This window comes from Pyrus communis, chromosome 13, assembly GCF_963583255.1.
Source record: "Pyrus communis chromosome 13, drPyrComm1.1, whole genome shotgun sequence".
NCBI classification, from domain to species: Eukaryota; Viridiplantae; Streptophyta; class Magnoliopsida; order Rosales; family Rosaceae; genus Pyrus; species Pyrus communis.
Window position 1 is genome coordinate 47,268 of NC_084815.1, and position 20,936 is coordinate 68,203.

Below are 20,936 nucleotides of genomic sequence, written 5' to 3' on the forward strand. Positions count from 1 at the left end.
CTCGGTTATAACCTCAATATCTCAAGGCAGACCTCGTCGTTCTTTGCATCACCAGACCACCAGGGAATTGCCGAACAAGCTCTCCAAGATTAAGGTTGTGAGGATGTTAATATCCTAAATGTTAACAATGATCTCCAATGGGCCAAGCTGTCACCAAAGGTGATCTCTATCCAGGTTCAATTCAGTTAAGAGCGTCGAAGTGTGTAAAGATGGGTGTATTGAGATTTTTTATATATTTTTTTTAGAGAAAAGTGAGTTAATGAGGTATAGAAATGTGGACTGGAATTGGAGGTGATTGCAGGAATGGGTTTTTGGGTTACAATTTTTTATTAACTATTAAATTATTAAGCTTATTTGTAATTCTTTAAATTTAATTAGACTTGTGTGACCCATTTATGTATCATATCAGCACATACCAAAATTTTTGACAGAATTATGATGAAATGACTACATTGATTTGAAACACTTACTTGAGAGACTACATTGATCAATTTTCAATTTCAAAGACCATTTTGATGTCGCGGGTCAATTTTAGGGGCTGCTTTGATGTCATGGGTCAATTTTAAGGACCATTTGTGAGAAGAAAAAAAAGACTTAGGGGGCCTATTTATGTGCCACATAAACACTTAATAGATTTTTTAACAGAACTGTAACAGAATGACCACATTGATTTACAACACCTATTTTCAAGGACTACATTGATTGGTTTTCAATTTCAGAGACCATTTTGATGGTGATGGTTAATTTCAAAGACCATTTGTGATAAAAGTATAGAGTAGAATGATGATTTAAAGAGTAGATTTTGTCCTTTTTTTTTCTTCTGTCAGTGGCAATGACGCTAAGGCAACACGATGGCTTATGAATTAGTGAAATGTGGACTTAGCCATGGAGATCTCGATACATGGATGAAGGAGGAACCACTTTGGTTATCTCCCTTCCTTGAAAGTGATTTAGAGAATCATAATCGATTGTAATGGGTGACGGACATCAAAGCAAACCAATAGTTGTAAGGGGACACAGGTTGTCGTGGAGCAATGGTAAGAAATGGTAAAGTCTGAGCCCAAATCCCCAAAATCAAAGGATGAAAACCTTGAGAAGTAGGCAGGTTATTTCTTTACAGGATGTAAAATGGTTGGTTACTCTATAATCATTTTTACAAAGATACTTTGAGGGTGGAGAATAAAATGATATCGAACTGGTCATCAAGAAACTCAAATCTAAGATCACACACTTACAAATAGAAAATAATATCACTGGACTATAGCAATAATTGAACTTTTACTATTTAAATTTTCCCCGGCTTTCCTTGATGTCTGAACGAAGTAACAAAGCTAGTTGGTACACAAACGCACATGATCAGAATGACCCCAAGCGCTGCGCTATGCCTTTTATTACCATCCAAGTTCGAAAAGCAAAGTATTAGTTTACTTCATTCAAGAGTCCAGAATCCATTAACCCAAAATTCCAAATGCCTTAGAAAAATATATCAATAAAAAAGAGAATGACAGGAACTGTACGGTTGGCGAGGACTGCTATCCAACCCAGTTATTAACATTGCTTTTGTCCAACACAGCAAATCAAACCATTGCCAACGCAACATGCGCGCATTTCGTTTCTGTAACTAGACGGCTAATTTTATTTGATCCACAATTTGAAGACTGTTTTTACCAACACTAAGGTCAGTCCTCAATACAGCTTAAGGTTTATCTAGTGTACTGATTGAAAATGTCTGAAAAAACTACACTAACCAGAATTATATTCAGGTTGACCAAAAACAGAGACTCATATTCAGGCCTTCTTGGTCTTCTTCTTTTTGGAAGGTGGGGGAGGAAAGAGCACACGGAAGACCCAACCAGCCAATATTGCTCCTATGAAGGGGCAAATCCAATAAACATAAAACTGCTCCCACGTGTTGTGCCAATTGTTTACATATGCCCAACCAAATGCCTGCAAAGACCACAAGTAATACATTTTGTAAGAGCTCTAGACATGCTACAGCTTCCATAATTGTACAACTAAACGAACCATCTCATATTTTTTTCAAAACAAATGACACCGAAGAGTAGCAGGAGCAGATCAAGAAAAGAGAGGAATAATTTGTGCCAAAAATAAAAAAGATGATGATAAATAATTCAATTCCAACACATACCTCAAGGGTTCTTGGTTTCCTAGACTAGCCATTCGCTTCTCATTCATAAATGCAATTCCATCTTAAAATGACAGCTCACATTCTAAATACCATTCAATCAAACACCATGGGGGTAAATGCCACTAGTACCCATGCAAAGTAAACTGGCAACTCAACAAAGAAAACTGCCTTCTCTTCCCACAAAGGAATAGCAAAAACAATGAATCATTGATCAGTCTATGCTCATTCGGCTTAAGACCAACAAAACTTATAGAATATACCTAAATTATGGAAGGTCTAGATTTGACCAATCCAAATTTCAAATGGTCAAGATTGTAAGCACATGTATCCTTTTATAAAGAGAACCTATCGTATAAGCAACTGTGTGAATACAACAAATGATCAAAACTTGTATCCCGAGTTGAGTTAGCATTTATGCATAAATGTGCTTGTTTGGGAAGACCATTAGTATCTGAACTTGTCTAATGTTAAAAAAGAGAGAGAAAAAATCACATCTCATGGGAATGAAAATAAGACTGGTATTGACCTTCTCATATATCCATAGTGGTACTGTGAATAATCAAAAATTAAATTCTGTAAGAGATGAAAACAAACCTAACAGTCCTCTTCAACCGACGCAGTATCCCCTTCAATGAGGTCAATAGATAGTGTAGGAAAATAGGCTAGTTAACCTAAACTAAAACTTCATCAGTATGATTTAGGTTGTCTCTTTTGAACCTGCTTACCATATACTTTATCTCAAACTTTTCCAAACTAAGTGCCAACATCTTTCTGTCGATTAAGAAATCATCATTTCATAACAGTATCATTTCAATCATATGTCAGTCTGATTTAAGTATTTTCAATGATCAATGATTTTGTTGGACACAACGGCTTCGCTTGCAAATGACCAGGGAAGCAATATAAATTCAAAATTAAGGAGAGGCAAAATCATCATCGGTTGCAAGAGAACTCAAATATATGCCTAACGGGATGTTCTCCTTGGGTTGTGCTTAATGTACAGAACAGTGGAGTTTTTTAACTGAAGTAAGAACGCAAATTAATACATCTTACTCTCTTCGTCCCAAGAAGAATAGGTGGGAAAAAAGCATCCCAAGTAGACAATAATAATGCATTCACACTAGACTATTCAATCTGCATTTCATACATAAACCCCAACTGCACCTGTTTAAACTGTAAACACCAAGAAACCACTGACATGGTTAAATATTTTAAGAAAATTATATCATTTTGTGCCTTGACTTTTTTTTTGGTACCCAGAAATCCCCAAATCCGCTTCACCTAGTTGGACTCAAAAAAGGGCCTCCACCAAGCCCTACAACCTTTTGCGACATGACTTTTCAAAATGGGAAAATGGTTTCATATAAAGGAAGGTAGGAAATTATAAAGAATAAGGAAACATTGCATATTTACTTTAACAACTAAATTTCAATGTTTTCTCAGTTTTGCAAAGAGATATTACTATCCTCGGAATTTTGAAACAACTAACGCCATGAGGGGAAAGATGTCAAGGATAAAATCAAGAGTTCTCTTTGTCAAACTTATGATGGAAGGTTGGCCATAACGGATTGTGGAAATAGAAATAGAAACAGATATAAATAGTTTTCTAAACTCTATAAGATGTCAAGTATTCGTTACTTAATCGATTAGAAGAAAAAAAACACGTTCCTATATTTAAGCCTCCATCTTCCTCTCCTCAGAAGTGCAAAAAGCGCGTTGGCTGGAGATTTCTTAGAGAAGAGGGATCACCAGACAAATGTGGGAAAAAGAAAGGTGAGGTTCTTAGTCCTCAAAAGGAAAATTGAGATGTGATAACTAAAAGATTTATTAGAAAAAATGGAAGGGCATTATGATGGAAGCCAAAAGGAACTTCAATGGGGAAATTATGATTCTCACTCAAGACCTCACCTAGTAAATTGGGAAAGGGTCTGGCAACCGGGGGTCTATGTTTCTTTTTTCTTCTTTTTCTCTATTTCCTATCACTATCTTCTATATTGTTCTTACTGTACTTGTGTCTATTATCCTGTTTACAGAAAGGAAGATATCATTCTCTTACTTCCATGTATCCCATAGATCATATATTGACAACTGTGTTACAATCAAAACATAAAGCCGAGGAGCATAATAGCAATGTTGTGTTCACCAAAGGGACGTAGGGTACTCAATACTACAATACAAAATATTTCATCACCGTATGCAAGGTTCATTCCTAATAATAGGAAAATTGCAAGCAAAGAATCAACAAGTAAAAACAATAAATTTTCTTCAAGCATAAGTTCGCATTGTATGATATAAATCGCCAATACAAGTGGTCAAAAAAGAAGAAACATAGCATAATAGACACATTTGGTAAAAGTGTAATCCTCACTATAATGGTGATGTTGTATTAAGTTTAATACGATTCCTACCAGTGCAAGGAATATATATGGTATAGGCGGAAAAGAAAGAAGGACATGGTTTGCTTACGTTGGCAGGATTCATTGAAGGGCCGGTATACACAGAACCAGTAACAACCAATGCAACAGTAACCACAGCGAGCAGCCACATTTTGAGAAATGAGCTACGAGGACCCTTGAGTATGATTACGAGGACAAGAAAGGAGATGATGAAAGTCAAGACCCCCTCAGCAATAGCGCCGGTATGCGAGTCAACTTTTAAGGAAGGGCCTCCAAGCATGTGCTTGTATTGCTGCGGCATGACCTCATTAATGGCCAGTGCTCCACCCACAGCACCCAAAGCCTGTGGAATGGAAGGTGTAGAGTCCAACGTTAAACTTAAGCATACCATTTTGGGTTTCGTTTATACACATATTATGGTTCGGAGTTGGGGTGGAGAGAGAGGCATATAAGTGAATTTCTTTGTTGAAAGAGAGAGTAGATTCTGTTAGTTAAATTGCAACAGCACAGCAGCCAATTGAAATTGAATTATTTTTCATATGAAAAATGGAATAAAAGAATTGAATTGAACACAGATTGAGTAAAGATCGAATAAAGAGAGTAATCAATCAATTGAATTATTATGATTAAGGAACGAACAGGATTGAGCGGTTACATCCTGACCTGGGCAGGAAAGCGGAGGGCCATGGAGAAGAGGTTGTCGGAGCCAAGGCCGGCAGCGTAAAAGGAGGCAGTGCCCGTGGGGTTGAAGCTGGCGCCGCCCAAGGAGTCTCCGATGAAGGTGAAGACGAAGACAAGCAGGAAGACAAGGGCGGTGGTGATGAAGAGAGGGGGCCAGGCGAGGGCTTGAACGCCAACGGCAGTAGCGATAAGGGTCGTGAGTAGGCCAAGCGTGGATGCGCAGGAAATCCACAAGAAGGTCAGCACCGCGTCTCCAGCTGCTGCCTTGATCGCACCCATCTCTCAGAGTCAGACTCTCTCCTTCCTTGGTCCAATTGTCTGTTGTGATTATAAGATAGATAGATTAGCAGTAGCAGTCTAGCCGAGCAGAGCAGATACAATTCTTCTGATTTGTGCCTTGGTGATTATCTTGTCAAGCAATCAACACATAGAATTCTTCTTCCAGCTTCAAGATTTAAGATTCAAGACTCACGACGCACAACAGAGCACAGCAGCATTTGCCATTGGAATTTACAACAATAAATTAAAAATAAATAATTGATAATAATGAGTGCCTGGGATGGATGGGCAATCTCTAAAATATTATTATATTGTAAGAGAGGGATGTACCTAATCCCAAATCCCGTAATCCGAATCGATTATCAAATTCCAGGAGATGAGATGAGAATTTTGGTGGTGGTGGAGAGGAGATATTCCTTAGCAGTTTGGAGTTTAGCAGGCAGAGGCAGGAGGCAGAATCGGGTTCCAAATCTTTGCACGCTATTCACCACCACGAGACCAATCACTCACAGCAACCGGTTCTCCTTAAACCGTAAGAAATGTTTTTACTCTCTTTCTCCTCTGTTTTTAGTTTCTATTTTATTCATAAAAATATTAACACATAAAAAACTTCTTCACTTTTTTTTAAGGAAAATATGGATGATTACCATTTTGGGTTGAGATAAAAGTAAAACAAGACCCATATATTTGGGTCATTATTATGATCATGATTCTAAAAAACACTCAAGCTAGCTGAGCGACAGATTTGAGTCTAGACGTCCAGACAAACTAGATAGATTTTTATTTTTTAAATAAATTTATTATATAATATATAAATAAGTGCATGTTTATATTAAAAATTTAGAAAAGATAAAATGAAAAATAAATACATAAATAAATATTTATTATAAATTTTAAATATTATGTAAAGTTAGACCATTTCCAATAGTTGGGCTAAAAGCCAAATATTTTAGTTCGAAAAATTTAGTTTTTAGTCCAGAACAGCTTTTATGCTCCAACCGTTCTGGTCTAAAATTTTAGCCCAGGATTATTAAAGAATGAACTTAGGCTATTTTTTTTTCTTAAATTAATTTTTTTTTAAAATAAATATGTAGACTATCGTAAATTAATTTTATAAACATTTTAATCTAAAACAATTTAAATTCCGATAAGTATTGAAAAATCACTAAATTTTCTACAAATCAAGCCTTCAACTTTTACCAATCTTTCAACCCTGAGCTAACCTTCAATTCACCAATCTTTCAACACCAAATTTTCAATTCACCAACCGTTAAACAACAAACTTTCAACTTTCACCAACCATTCAACACTAAACTTTCAACTTTCACCAATCGTTCAACTTTCATCAATCGTCTTCTATATAAACATATGTCCAATATTTGTTGATCACATAACCTTTCAACCTTCAATCATCCTATATATTCACCAATCTTTCAACTTTTAAAGAGTTTTTGTTTCCTAAAAATCCTCAATATCTCATCAATGGGTGATAGAATAAGGCGTAGCATGGCAATGCAGATGGCACAATACCAAGCAATGATCGAGATTAAGGATGCATAATTGTTCAGTGCTGAAGTTAAACTTATCAACTCGTTTATGCAATCTGAGCATCATGGCGAATTTAGCCATAGTGGTTCTGTCACGGGGCGTTCATATGTGCAGCATGATAAAGAAGAGTGTTATGACCGAATGATGAAAAATTATTTCATCGAGCGTCCGAGATTTCCTGCTTATGATTTTCAGAGACGGTTTCGGATGAGGAGATAGCTTTTTTTGAAAGCATCTTGAATGCAGTTGTCAATCATGACCACTACTTTGCAAGGAGGCTAGATGCCGTAGGCCGACAAGGTCTATCACCTCATCAGAAGCTCACATCTACTTTTCACATGCTAGTTAATGGGTGCTCTGCAGACTCAACTGACGAGTATTGCCGACTTGCAAAAAGTACTGCTATTGAGAACCTAAAGCGCTTCTATAAGGTAATTGAAGGCATATATGGAGCCACATACCTCCGCAACCCAAATTGTGAAGACTTGAAGAGGCTTCTATGCAAGGCAGACAAAAGAGGCTTCCCTGACATGATAAGAAGTCTCGATTGCATGCATTGGGAGTGGAAGAATTGTCCTACTGCTTGGGCTGGCCAATTCAAAGGTCGTCATGACAAGCCAAACATCGTGCTCGAGGCTGTGGCGTCTTACGACACATGGATTTGGCATGCTTTCTTCGGCGCTCCTGGATCAAACAATAATATCAACGTTCTTTGGTCTTCTCCTTTGTTTAATAATGTTGCCAATGAATGGGCACCAGAATTTCGGTACAAGGTAAATGGTAATAGGTATGAGTTAGGTTACTATCTAACTGATGGTATTTATCTTAGTTGGTTTACCTTTGTCAAAAGTTTTTCTCATCCCGATAGTGCAAAGAAGAAATTATTTTCGCAGAGGCAAGAGTCTTACAGGAATGATGTGGAGAGAGTGTTCAGGATCCTACAAGCTCGATAGGCCATTGTTAAAGGGCCTACACGATTTTAGCAGTCCGAAAACCTCCATTCAATCATGATGACATGCATAATTTTGCACAACATGATTGTGGAAGATAAGCACATCGAAATTGAAGAAGATTTAGACGAAGATGTGGATGATGACCAACCAACACATGCGAGAGCTATTGCAAGAGATGTTGAATATCTCGCTCCAACCATATATGAGCCCCGACAGGATAGGGTCACCTTGAGTGAGTATATGAGACGTTTAAATAGAATTCAAGCTTCTCAATGTCATAACACACTCCACAAGGATTTGGTTGAGCATGTATAGCGTCGAGAAAGTGAACGTTGATGATGTTGGTTAAGCATTTATGTAATAATTTTAAGTGTACTATGGTGTTATTTTCTAGTAATAAATTTAAGTGTCTTCTTGTGCAAATTATTTTGTCTAGTACATTAGATAAATTATTGAATGGAGGTTGAATTATTGTAGGCATCTATTCTACATCAAAGTGTGGAATAATAAGACATAAATTATTGGATAATTAATAAGACATAAATTTAATAAAGTACATAAACCACATAAACTTAATACAACCGATAATTCATAAACCACATAATTCATAAACTATATAAACTTAGTACCAATGACAATTAATAAAGCACATAATTCATACACTACATAAACTTAACAATCATATCCACCATCTTCACTTGGTGATGGACTTCATTGAAATGTTGGGATATAGGGTTTAGAGGATTCATCATCTTGAAACATACTCCTTGATGCAGACTTTCGCATAATTTCCTTTTGTTTACTATGTAAGAACTTATTCTTCTCTAGAGTGTATTTGCTGAGGTCCTTCATCATGAATTCAATTTCAAACCTATTTTCCTCCCTATCTGAGATTTCCTTCATTTGCAAATGCATTCGAGCTGCTTCTTCTTGGCGAGGGCTATGAGTTTCGTTCAATTTTGCAATTCCGGTATCAAAGTGTCCACTCATCGGATCTTTGGGACTTCCTTTTTCTTTTTGCTTCCTTTTGCTTATCTCTTTCCGGGGGCCTTGCAAAAGAAGAAGATGAGGTCATTTCATCAACACCTTCATCGACACTTTTATCTCCAGCGTTTGTCTGTGCAGCTGCACATTGAAATAATCTTCCCCATTGTTGGTCCGCATCGGTTCCCCACCTCGGACAATCCTTGAGGAGGTCCCAAGCATGTTGCAACTTAAAGACTTGATTTTTTGGTGTTACTCTTGTCTTGTAAATTTCCATTGCTTTGTCACCCTATGCAAAAAATACATAAAAATAATTAGTTGCAACATAATATTATGTACATGACAAGTAAAATATCAAGAACAAAACTCACAATTTCTGTGGCACTCCTTCCACTAGCCATGCTAACCACGGCTCTCTTCAAGATTTCTTCCATAAAGTGCCTGCTTTGTTGATAGTCTTCCACTGATCATAAACACCGCCACCATCCCGCCCGTCGCCATTGTAGTTTTCTTGAAACTTTGCAATGATTTTATCCCACAAAACCTTCTTATTTTGATTTGTGCCAACTGCACCATCTTCGCTAACAGAAACTCATGCCAGGCATAGAGCAACATCTTCCTCACAGGTCCAATTACGACCTCTAATATGCTCTCTTGCCATGTTGAACAATTTGGAAATGGAAAGAAATGGCAGAAAGATAAATTGGAAGAATTGGAAGAGAAAATTGAGTTTTGTGTGGATGTTTGAACAAATACATAGGTATTTATAGAGTTTTTGGGTGAATTTTGAGTTAAATAATTTTTTTAAATTATGTTAGTCATTGGATTTAAATTTGGGTTGTTAGATCTTTTTTTTTACCGTTAGATTTGATTATATTCGATCTCAGCCGTTGGATTCAATGTATGTTAAAATAACATATTTAAAAAAATCAAATTTGAATCTGGACCGTTGGATCAACCAACGGTCTGTGAAAACTAGCCATTGGATTGAAAATGTAGCCGTTGGACTGCATTGGGTGGCCGACAAACCACTGACAGCGGGGCCCACCCCTGTCGGGAATGAATTGTAGGCGCTTCGCGTGTGGCGCATTGGAGCGTGAACGGGCCAAGACTGGCCCAATGGCCAGTGAGTCCAATCGCGCCGCCCGGGGGGGGGGTGTGGGGGGCCAAATCTGGGGGGTATTTGGCCCAGCTTTAACATTTGGCATTTAGCCCAATGTTTTAGCATGGGTTGGAGATGGTTTTTTTTTTGGGGGGGGGGGGGAATTTAGCATTTAGCCTACCATTGGAAGTGATCTTATAGAGTTCCTTTTAAGACAAACAGACAAACACGTTTAAATTACCATTGGGCCATCTATTCTTTGAAAAAAAAGGTTGGGCCAGATTTAGGGGGTGTAGTCAAACTAAGATTTTAAAGGATTTTATAAGATTTAAGAGGATTAAAGATTCCTACAAAATTCATATGGATTTTAAAGAATTTGAATAGATTGTGGTGGAAGGATTTGAAATCCTGGGGGTGAGGTTGGATTCTTTTTAGTCTTGGTTATAGCTCTCAAATCCCACAAAATCCACAATTTATTGAAATCCTCTAAAATCTTAATTTGTTGAATACACTTAGATTTTAATGGATTTTAAAATCTTTTAATTGACTATACCTAGATTTGAAAGGATTCTAAAATCCATTAAAATCTTTAATTGACTATACTTAGATTTGAATGGATTCTAAAATCCTTTAAAATCTTTTAATTGACTACACTAGGATTTTAAAGTCTTTTAAAATCCTCTCAAATCCGAGTTTGACTACACCCTTAAAAGAATTTCAATTGACATTTAATTGAAAAAAAAAATCCTCTAACCACAAAACATAAGTTGTCACCCTGATTGACTACACCCTTAAAAGAATTTCAACTGACATTTAATTGGAAAAAAAAAAAAAAAAAAAAAAACCCTAACCACAAAACATGAGTTGTCACCCTGACTCACCCACCCCACCTTTTGTTCTCTTAAAACGGTGATTGTGAGTCGATGTCTCTCTCTCTTCTTTCTCACCCTCTGCAACTTACTCTCATCGTCCTTTCGCACTCTCTGAAGAACCCACCTTCACTCCCATCTTCCCATTCTCACCCAAGTGAGGTCTGTGCATAACCACAACCCACATTCTACAGAACCAGACTGTCAAAAATTGTAAATTTGCAGTGGTGAACCGATGATGCAGATATTTGCATATGCTGAATCTTAAATTACAGTGCCTCGATTGCTGCCTAGGCGGTTGCCTATTTCCTCCCTGCCTTCGTAAATGTCTTGACCGAAACCGCAGCGGAGCTCCGCCGTTCAACCCTAGGCAGCTGCACCGATTTTTAAAACACTGGTTACGGTAAAGGTAAAAACAAATCTCGTATTTATGTAGTATAGGCCCAATGCTCAATGGGCGGTTATGACATTTTCATTTTATCCTTTATCATTTTAAAAGGCTAGCGAAAGATAATCAAGCGTAGTATGTTTCGAGTATGAAAATTTGAGTTGACAGACGTAAGAATGTTACAAATATTATAATATTAAGTAAATTGTAACAATGGTCACTCAACTTTAATCAAATTGGAGTAATACTCATTCAATTAAAAATCCATTACTATTGGTCTCTCAACTCATCAAAATGTGTAGTTATGATCATTTTCCTCAACTTCGTCAAAATTTTGTCAAAATAAGTTATGTTGGAATGACCATTGCTACAATTGGGATCCTTCAACTTATCAAAACGTGTAGCTATGGTCTTTTTCGTCAACTTTGTCAGAATTTTGTCAAAATGAGTTATGTTGGAAGAATCATTGCTACAATTGAGTTAAAGTTGAGGGATCATTTCTCTAATTGGATTAAAGTTAAGAAACCAATGGTAATAGATTTTTAGTTGAGGGACCATAGCTGCACGTTTTGATGAGTTAAGAGACCAATGGTAATGAATTTTTAGTTAAGGAATAATTGTTCGAATTAAGTTAAAGTTAATGGATCATTGCTACAAAATTCACATATACCTAAGAAAGTGACAATATTTCAGCACAAGCATGTGCCAGTGCATCATATTCAAACTCAAAATTGGAACAAAACACAACCAACCTATTTTGTAGTTGTGAGAGCCTGAAGTTGGAGTGAGCCAATGAACTTTTGAAAAGAAATACCAAGATAAAGGGTACTTCCAAGTAACAAATAGTACACTTTGCAATAATGAGATAAGTATTGGTTCTGGTAACCATAAAGTAAGCAAACATGGCTAACAGTATAAGCGAGACATGAGCGAGCAAAAGTTAGGTATTAGAGAGAATCAACAAGATGGCAATACTCAGAGAGGTCGGTTGAGGTGTCGTATTGTGATTGGACATTCGGCTCTTCGCAGCAATAGGAGTAGAACAAGATTTAGCCTCCAACATGTCAATCCACTTGAGAAGATCCAAGGCGTACTTAGTTTGAGTGAGGCAGAGACTGGTAACATAATTATGAACTTTGACTTAATTTACATTTTAATTTTAATTTTTTACTTTTTATTAAAAATATAAGTTAAAGAGTTTACATTATTAAATGAAGTTTAAACGAATGACTAAATGTCATTGAATGAGATATGTCACAAAGATGTCACAAAAGATTTTGTATGGAGAAGATTTGATCTCAAAGCTTAACCATTCTTCTACTTGTATGCCCAATAAGAAAAGCCCAAAAGAAAGGTTCTTGATAGTGTTAGTTCATAATAAGCCAACAATAACGTGGTTCAAATTCGTTTTTTGCAAGAATTGAATTAAGATTGTGAGATCTCTCATTTACAAATAGAGAGAGATATCACTAGACCGGAGTACTAAGTAGTTAATATAGACATCTAGCAAACTTTTTACATAATGTACGCATCTACCCTTATTTGATCATATCTAACTGCCATTGGTTTCACATTGGTGGGCGTGATTACTCAATAAATCGAATCAGAAACAGGTTTTTTTATTTTAATTTAATTATTTTTTGAAATAAAATTTCTTCCTAATTTCAAAATTCTTAGAGTATTCAATTTTTTTTTAAAATTAATTCTATCTTGAAATTTTCAGTAGATAATTTAATTTTTATATTCACAAATTTGTAAATTTGTGAATGTATATAATTGATTTTGCCCTTAATATATGGTAGGTATTTGTTTCTATTTGTAATTATGTTAATTTATAGGTAATATGATTATGATGGGCACTTATTTTGTGTATAATATATTAATACTAATATAAATTATTTGTTTTTAATAGTTTCTATTTAGTAATACGGTCTAATTAGGGGTGAGCAAATGGATTTTAGACCCGCTGGTCGGGGTAGGTCCAAGCGGATCTAGGCAGATACATAGCGTATCTAAAGGGGTGTACTCAATTGAGATTTTGAGAGATTTTAATGGATTTATAAATCTATGTATTTTGATGGAGTTTAATTGTTTGGTAGAGACTCTATATAAAATTTTGATTTAATTCACTTAAAATCTCAAGGGGAGATGCAAGATTTGTGAATGCGTAAAGTACACTAGGAAATCTCTCCAATTTTCTTGAATTCCTCAACTTTTTAAAATTCTTCTTATTACATATATCTCACTGTTATAAAGTTTTTAAAATCCTAATTGAACACATAAAAATTTATGGAAATTTTAACAAACCATCTTAAAATCTCAATTGAATACATTCCCCTAAACATTTTTGGAGAAAAATGGGTGGGCCGAGGTGGAGGAAATGATGAGGCGGGGCAGATCCAAAATCAGAGAATCAGGCACCAGTTCAAACTATTTCTCCCGTTGGATTATTGGATTGGATTATCACACCTCCACTCCACCGTGTAATTGGATTTTTTTTTTTCTCGCTTAGACACAATCTTTTTTCTCACTTTTCTCTCCCATTCATTCATGTATTGAGTCACCCCACTCGTACCGAATTAAAAAAAAAACCGATCAATTTGGTTTTTATCAGGTTTTTTGTCGGTTCGGTACAAAAATCAAACCGTTTATTAGTATTTTCAGTTTGGTATCAGTTCATTAAACCGAATCGAATCGATTATTTTTTTAATTTGTTCGGCCACGTGGCAGGGTTTGATGCTAATCGAGTCCATACAACACCTTAACACACATATCAATCTATTCTCACTCTCTCTCACCCCTCGTGTGAGATCCCATATTTTCATAATATTATTTGGAGATATTAGAGTCAATTGGAGATGTATAGTACATTTCAACCATGTTAAGTGTTATGCATGTTACAAGCAAGTGATTTCATGCTTACTAATACATGACTAAGCTTTATAGCTTAGCCAAGTGGACAAGACCAAAGCAGAAATGGCTTTGAACTTGCTTACAAAGGACATGTGTGTATGTGACTCATGAAATTTATGCAGGAGGTGGCTATTAGTGAGAAGACACAAGTGCTTAGTGAGCACTTTACATAGTGACTATGTGAAGCTACATAGGTGGACGTGTTGTGCTTTTTGTAGACATCGAAATTTCGGTGAAACAAATGTTCACCAACGTATTAAAGTTTTGACGTGTTAGGGCATACATGGCATACGCCACGTGTCGTACAAATTGTACACATAGCGTGTGACCCAACAAAATAGGAAGAAATACCCTTGGATGATTAAACAAGTTTTTCTTCTCAATTTGGGCAATGACAAGGTAAGCACATTTCAATCCATTACGGATCAAAGCAAGTTTTTCTCATTTGGGCAATGACAAAGCAAGCACACTTCAAGTTTAAAATTGAATTAAGTGGGAAATTAGGCCATAAATAAGACCACTTCAATTTCAATATTGCATTAAGTGGAAAATTAGGCCATATGTTAGACCACTTCAATTTCAATATTGCATTAAGTGGGAAAATTAGGTAATAGTGCTTGGGTGGGAAAATTTTGTGGTGGTGATTCATTCTCAAAGCCTATAAATAGGTTTCTCCATCAAGGTATCAAGCATCAAGGAATTCACAAATACATTTTCTCTACTCCCAAATTGGAAGAGAATTCACCAAAGTCCTTGATAGTTTTGAAACTCTAGAGCTTTCAAGCATCCAACCTCCCAAATCCCCAAGAATTCCGAAGGATCAAGAAAGCTCTCTTCGTTCTTCGTCAAATCCTCCTTCAAGATCAAGCCCCGACGGCATTTGAAGAACTTTCACAAATTTAAGATTAAGCCCCGACGGCCCTTGAAGAAAGTGTTTATCGTTCATCATCCGTTCATCCTAAGATCAAGCCCCAACGGCCCTTTGGATCAACAATATCAACAAATCCACACATCCAACCGTTCTTCAAGATCAAGCCCAAAAGCCCTTGAAGATCCGTTCATCACCATTCTTCAAGATCAAGCCCAAAAGCCTTTGAAGAAATCCGCACAACCATTCTTTAAGATCAAGCCCAAAAGCCCTTTGAAGACCCGTTCATCAACCTTCAAAGATCAAGCCCTGAAGGCCCTTGAAGAAACTTCCCTCAACCTTCGAGATCAAGCCCCAACGACCCTTGAAGAAACTTCAAACCGTTCATCCAAGATCAAGCCTCGACGGCTCTTAAATCAATCGCACATCCACAATCAACACCTTACGGAGATCGAATCAGATGATCAAATTGTAAAGAGATTGCAACTCCAAAATTAACACAAAATATTATTTTGTACGTGTGTTCTTGTTTCAGAAAATTCCGTGTCCACAGTAGGTTTTCACCTATAATTGTTATAATTTTATTTGTGAGTTCATGTTAAAATGCTATGTTTCTGCATTGTAGGTCTCACTTGGGTTGTCAAGTCATTGCAAAACCTGAACTTGATGGAATTCGTTTAGCAATTCCAGCTGCCACTCGAAACTTTGATGTTGATGGCTAAGTTCCTAAACCACACTAGAGATGATGCACCTGAACTTGATGGAATTTTTTTAGCTATTCCTGCTGCCACCCGGAGTAATGATTGTGGAATAGTTGGTTGAGTGTAATGTATAACTTCAGAGTTTTGGAGCTCCTGTATTTTATTGGACCAATGAGCACGACTTGAGCTATATATATATATTATTTATTTATTTATATTTGTTACTTTTATCAATTATGTGCCAGTTTGGGAGTAATTCTGGGAGGGCCATAATAACTTGTAGAAAAAAAATATGTGATTCTTTATGGACTTCATTTTGTTTGTTTCAAACTCTCTATGAACCCCTCATCACTTCATGTTTTTGACACAATATTTTATAATGTCGGCACAAGAATTATGTCAAAAACATAAGATGACGAAGAGTCCCAAAGTCTCCTTAGCATTTCTTATTAAACAAAACTGGTTAGAGCCAAGATGGATCTACTAAATTAACTATCTACCTTTAGACCTTGGAAATCGAAATGAATTAGTTTGAAGAGGAATTTAATTTATGAGTACCTTTTTTTTTCCAATTACGGAGTTGGAGGAGCATGATAACTTGTAGACAAAAATATGCGAATTTAAAAACAAAAAATTGGAATGCATTTAGAGATTTTGAGAATTTCAAATTTCTGATTCAAAATTTTTTGAAAGCTTTTTAATCAAAATAGTTCCTGAGATTTGCCTGACTTCTCACCTTAGTCCTTGAGATTTGAAATCAACAGAAGTGATCCTTGAGATTGTCCATCATCAATCATTTTGGTCATTCGGTGAAAAATTATGTTAAATAAAGATCCATGTCACATCCCGGCCCGACTCCATCATAGCACAATATTGTTCGCTTTGGGCTCCGACCACGCCCTCACGGTTTTGTTTCTGGAAACTCACACGAGAACTTACTTCCCAGTGGGTCACCACTCATGGGATTGCTCTCGCGCGCTACTCGCTTAACTTCGGAGTTCCGATGGAATCCGAAGCCAGTGAGCTCCCAAAAAGCCTCGTGCTAGGTTGAGATGGGAATATACATATAAGGCTTATATGATCCACTCCCCTGAGCGATGTGGGATGTTACAATCCACCCCCTTAGGGGCCCGACATCCTCGTCGGCACACCACGACCAAGGTTAGGCTCTGATCCCAAATTGTCACATCCCCACCCGGGCCCCCACCATATCCCAGGCTCGACTCCACCATAGCACGATATTGTCCGCTTTGGGCCCCGACCACGCCCTCACCGTTTTATTTCTGGGAACTCACATGAGAACTTACTTCTTAGTGGGTCACCCATCTTGGGATTGCTCTTGCGCGCTACTCGCTTAACTTCGGATTCCGATAGAACCTGAAGCCAGTGAGCTCTCAAAATGTCTCGTGCTAGGTAAAGATGGGAATATACATATAAGGCTTACATGATCCACTCCCCTGAGTGATGTGGGATGTTATCCAAATGACGAAAATTACCTTCAACATAATAAACAATAGGCCAAAATGATTTGACAAAAATTGAGGGTATTTTTTGTCATTTTATCCTTATTTTATGAAGATTTTTCACGGAATAACCAAAATGATTGATTGTGAACAAAATCATAATCGGTATGGTATATTTTTGCCATTTTTTCATAATTGATTGCCATTATACCAAACCGACAATTAATGGTATGGCTTTGGTATTGGATTTTGTATAATGACGGTATGCCATACCTACCAATACATGTATACACACACATATATATATATATATATATTTTTTTTTTTTCTATTTAGATATTTTAGGTATTTTTTACATGCTTGACATGTGAAGAACTGGAAAAATGTAAGTATTGCTATATTTTTACTAATTCTAATTATGGTACTTCAATCCAATGTTTATTGATATTTTTAATTTATTATTCAATATTACTTCTTATTCTAATCATACTTTTTTTTTTATGTAACATTTGAATTGAAATAGTTGATGGTTCTACATCTCAAGCAAGAACATCAATTCCAAGTGCTTCGAAATATTGATTCATGGAAGATTTCATATACATTGATTGCTGCTACTTCAATGATGTTGCATTATCAAAACAAGTTATTTGTTTTGGAATTATAATATGGGGATCGTATAACCAGAACCATACTTTTGAGTTTTGAGTTTTTTGTTTATGCATTAGTTGCTATAATTGAATTTAGACAATTATATTAGTTGGACTTTTGAGTTTGTGAACTTATAGATATTTGGATTATGTTTGCTGGCATTGTTGTTGGTTTATTAAGTTTTGATTTGATTTCCATTTTAATTTGTTAAGTCGTGATTATGTTGGCTTATCATCAATCGAAAAATTGCAGCAGCAACTTCTTTTTCTCTTTTTTGGTTTGTTGTTTACGGGTCGGTGCATCATCTTGAGCTGTTGTTTTTATAGCTTATTTGCAAACCATTGATTATGCCATTTACCAACCGAACCAGCCAATAATTTTGGCTAAACCGATTTTTGGCAACTGCAAGAAGACAGGTTGGCTAACAATAACTGATTTTTGGTAATTATGTATCTGTGACTAGCAGGTGGCGCAAGGAATTTGGCACTGTTTGCCAACCGAACCCAGCCCTAACTCTAATGACATTTTTGGGAGATTTGGCAAAATAACCTGAAGTTTGACCCCGTATGGAATTATAGTCACATTTTATTAAATTTATGATAATTATTACCAAAAGTTGATATGAAAGTACTAGTATACCCTTATATCCTTAAATGGTTGTCGTTGTATGATTGTTTCCAATAAAAATCTTAAGATTGCCTCCGGATCATAGAAAAATTGGTGGCATGAGGTTTGAATGTAGATTCGCAAAGGCATGGTTGGGATTGTATTGGTAGTTCTCACCCAAAACGTTATGGTTAGGAGTTGAGGTTGAGCATGACGGTGGTCATAGATTGTATTGATTTCAAACTTCATTGAGTCGTTGAAGTCAGACCCAACTGGCGTCATCTCTATTCTTTTGATGAGGCATTGGGTCTAGAGGACCTAAGCAATTAAAATTAAAATTAGTTATGAAAATGAAAATTGATGTAACAATCAACAATCATGGCTGGTTAGATAACGGTAGTGAAGGATGGAGAGGAAGGTGTGGGTGGCAACTGACTAGGGAGGAAGGGTTAGAGGCTTTGGAGCAATCAGAGATGGGGGAACAGCTTCAGCAGCTTGCTTTTTTGTTTTATTGAAAAATCACATTTTAAATGAGGGTATATTAGTATTTTTGTATTAGCTTTTGGTTATAATTATCATAAATTTAAAGAGTGGCTATAATTCTGTATGGGTCAAAATGTTGGTTATTTTTCCAAACTTCCCATTATTACTTAACTGAAATGTGAAAAGGAATGAATCAAAAAACTTAAAATAGGGTAAATTACACTTTATCACTTCATGTTTGAGGTCTCTTGCAACCTCATACAACATTTTCAAAAAAATTCACTTTCATACCTCACGTACTATTTTATTTCAATATAATACATCTGTTACATTTTTCCATCCATTGGTTCTTTAAAAGCTGACGTGACTGCCACATTTGTGCCACGTGGTTGCCAAATTTGTGCCACATGACAAAAAAATAATTTATTTTTATGTATTTAAAATATTATAATAATTTACTCTATTTAAAAATAAATAAATAAATAAAATGAAACCCAGAAACCCATTCCCCCGACCCACCTCCCTGTCCTCCACTCTCTTCACCTCCCCTCCCATCCAAAAACCCACCCCATCCCACCCCTACCTCTCCCACAACCCCCCACATACCCCCACCTCCCCAGAGACCTAGAGAGAGAGAGAGAGAGAGAGAGAGAGAGAGAGAGGGATAGAGGTCTTAGAGAGCTACGTGGATAGTCTACTAACAGAGATGGTCTCTGATGCGGGAATTATACGCACACAAATTAAACCCTCTTTTTGACAATTGTAGTATAAGTAGGGATCGTTCTGGACCGGGGATTATGAGGGATTGTTAATCACTTGGATTTGACTAAAAAAAAACGTAAAAACACAAAATAAAATACTATACTAGACCCAAATATTGCAAAACTAAACTTTAAAACACTAAAACAAACCAAAAGACTCAAACAGTACCCAAAGCACTCGAAACTGCCTTAAAAACACTTTCTGGGCAGTTTTGAGCACCTTGAGTACTTTGGACGAATTTGGGAAACAAGATGAATCAAAACACTTATAAACACAAACTAAATGTATTTCTAACTAATCTAACACTTTAAAATAAAGGGGGATTGGTTTTGGATGAATTTGAAAACAAAACAAAAACTTGGAAACAAAACAGATTGTAAAACGAAGAATGATGAGAAACTAGTTAGAGGGTTCCTTATCCACACATGAACATAAGCATATAATTTGACTCCCAGTTATGACTTCAACAAACGATGAATGACAATGCTCCAAGTTAATTAGGTCCGCTTAAATTAACTTTCAGATTTCCCTAGATTCATTGGATTGAATGGGATACGCATTACAACCAAATTATTCCTAATCAAAGTCCCTAACATGGAATACGCATGATAGAGACATTCAACAAAGATCATTAAGTTCAACGGAAATCATAAACATCGACTAGACATTCATAACTATGGAATACGCATGTTAATCCAGCCTAGGGTTTACTAAACACAATCGTGACTAGCGATTTTTACTACTCATGAATATAAGTTCGTAACGATTAGGTGAAATTCCCTTATATCCTAGCATCAAGTTTAGGCATGCAAATTAAGTGTCGACCCTCAACCCACATACATAAACAAGTTCTTAATCAAAACAGAAAAGTAAACCACATCTAAAGTTCATGAATTCATAACTGGAGTAAATCAAATCATAACCAACATATGTCCATGGCTTCAAATTCGCCTCTAACTAAAAAGAAATTAGTTCCACATGTTTAACATAATTGAACAACAAGTTAAATTAAACATGAAAACAGAAACAAGAAAAGAAAGAACAAATTGATGGAATTGAATGGATGGAAAGTTAGCTACGGGGTTCATCTCCACATATGTTATACTTGCATAATAAAACGATTTCCAATTGCATTTCAATAAA

The 20,936-nt window shown here is 36.2% G+C and overlaps 2 protein-coding genes across 3 annotated transcripts; one reads left to right on the forward strand and one right to left on the reverse strand.

The window, feature by feature from the left end:
* Positions 1-1,407: 1,407 nt before the first annotated feature.
* On the reverse strand, positions 1,408-6,016 carry LOC137712456 (aquaporin SIP1-2-like). 2 transcript variants are annotated; one of them, XM_068451527.1, is made up of 4 exons: positions 5,836-6,016; positions 5,209-5,544; positions 4,616-4,888; positions 1,408-1,947 (listed from the first exon to the last, which is right to left on the reverse strand). In XM_068451527.1, the coding sequence occupies exons 2-4, from the start codon at positions 5,503-5,505 to the stop codon at positions 1,789-1,791; spliced, it is 729 nt and encodes a 242-aa protein (XP_068307628.1). In that variant the 5' UTR covers positions 5,506-5,544; positions 5,836-6,016; the 3' UTR covers positions 1,408-1,788. The 2 variants fall into 2 exon arrangements, with proteins under 2 accessions (XP_068307628.1, XP_068307627.1); XM_068451526.1 differs by having other exon boundaries at positions 5,209-6,016.
* A 1,101-nt stretch (positions 6,017-7,117) lies between these two features.
* Positions 7,118-8,006, forward strand: LOC137713264 (uncharacterized). Its single transcript, XM_068452553.1, has 2 exons — positions 7,118-7,151; positions 7,249-8,006. The coding sequence occupies exons 1-2, from the start codon at positions 7,118-7,120 to the stop codon at positions 8,004-8,006; spliced, it is 792 nt and encodes a 263-aa protein (XP_068308654.1).
* The last annotated feature ends 12,930 nt before the right edge of the window (positions 8,007-20,936 follow it).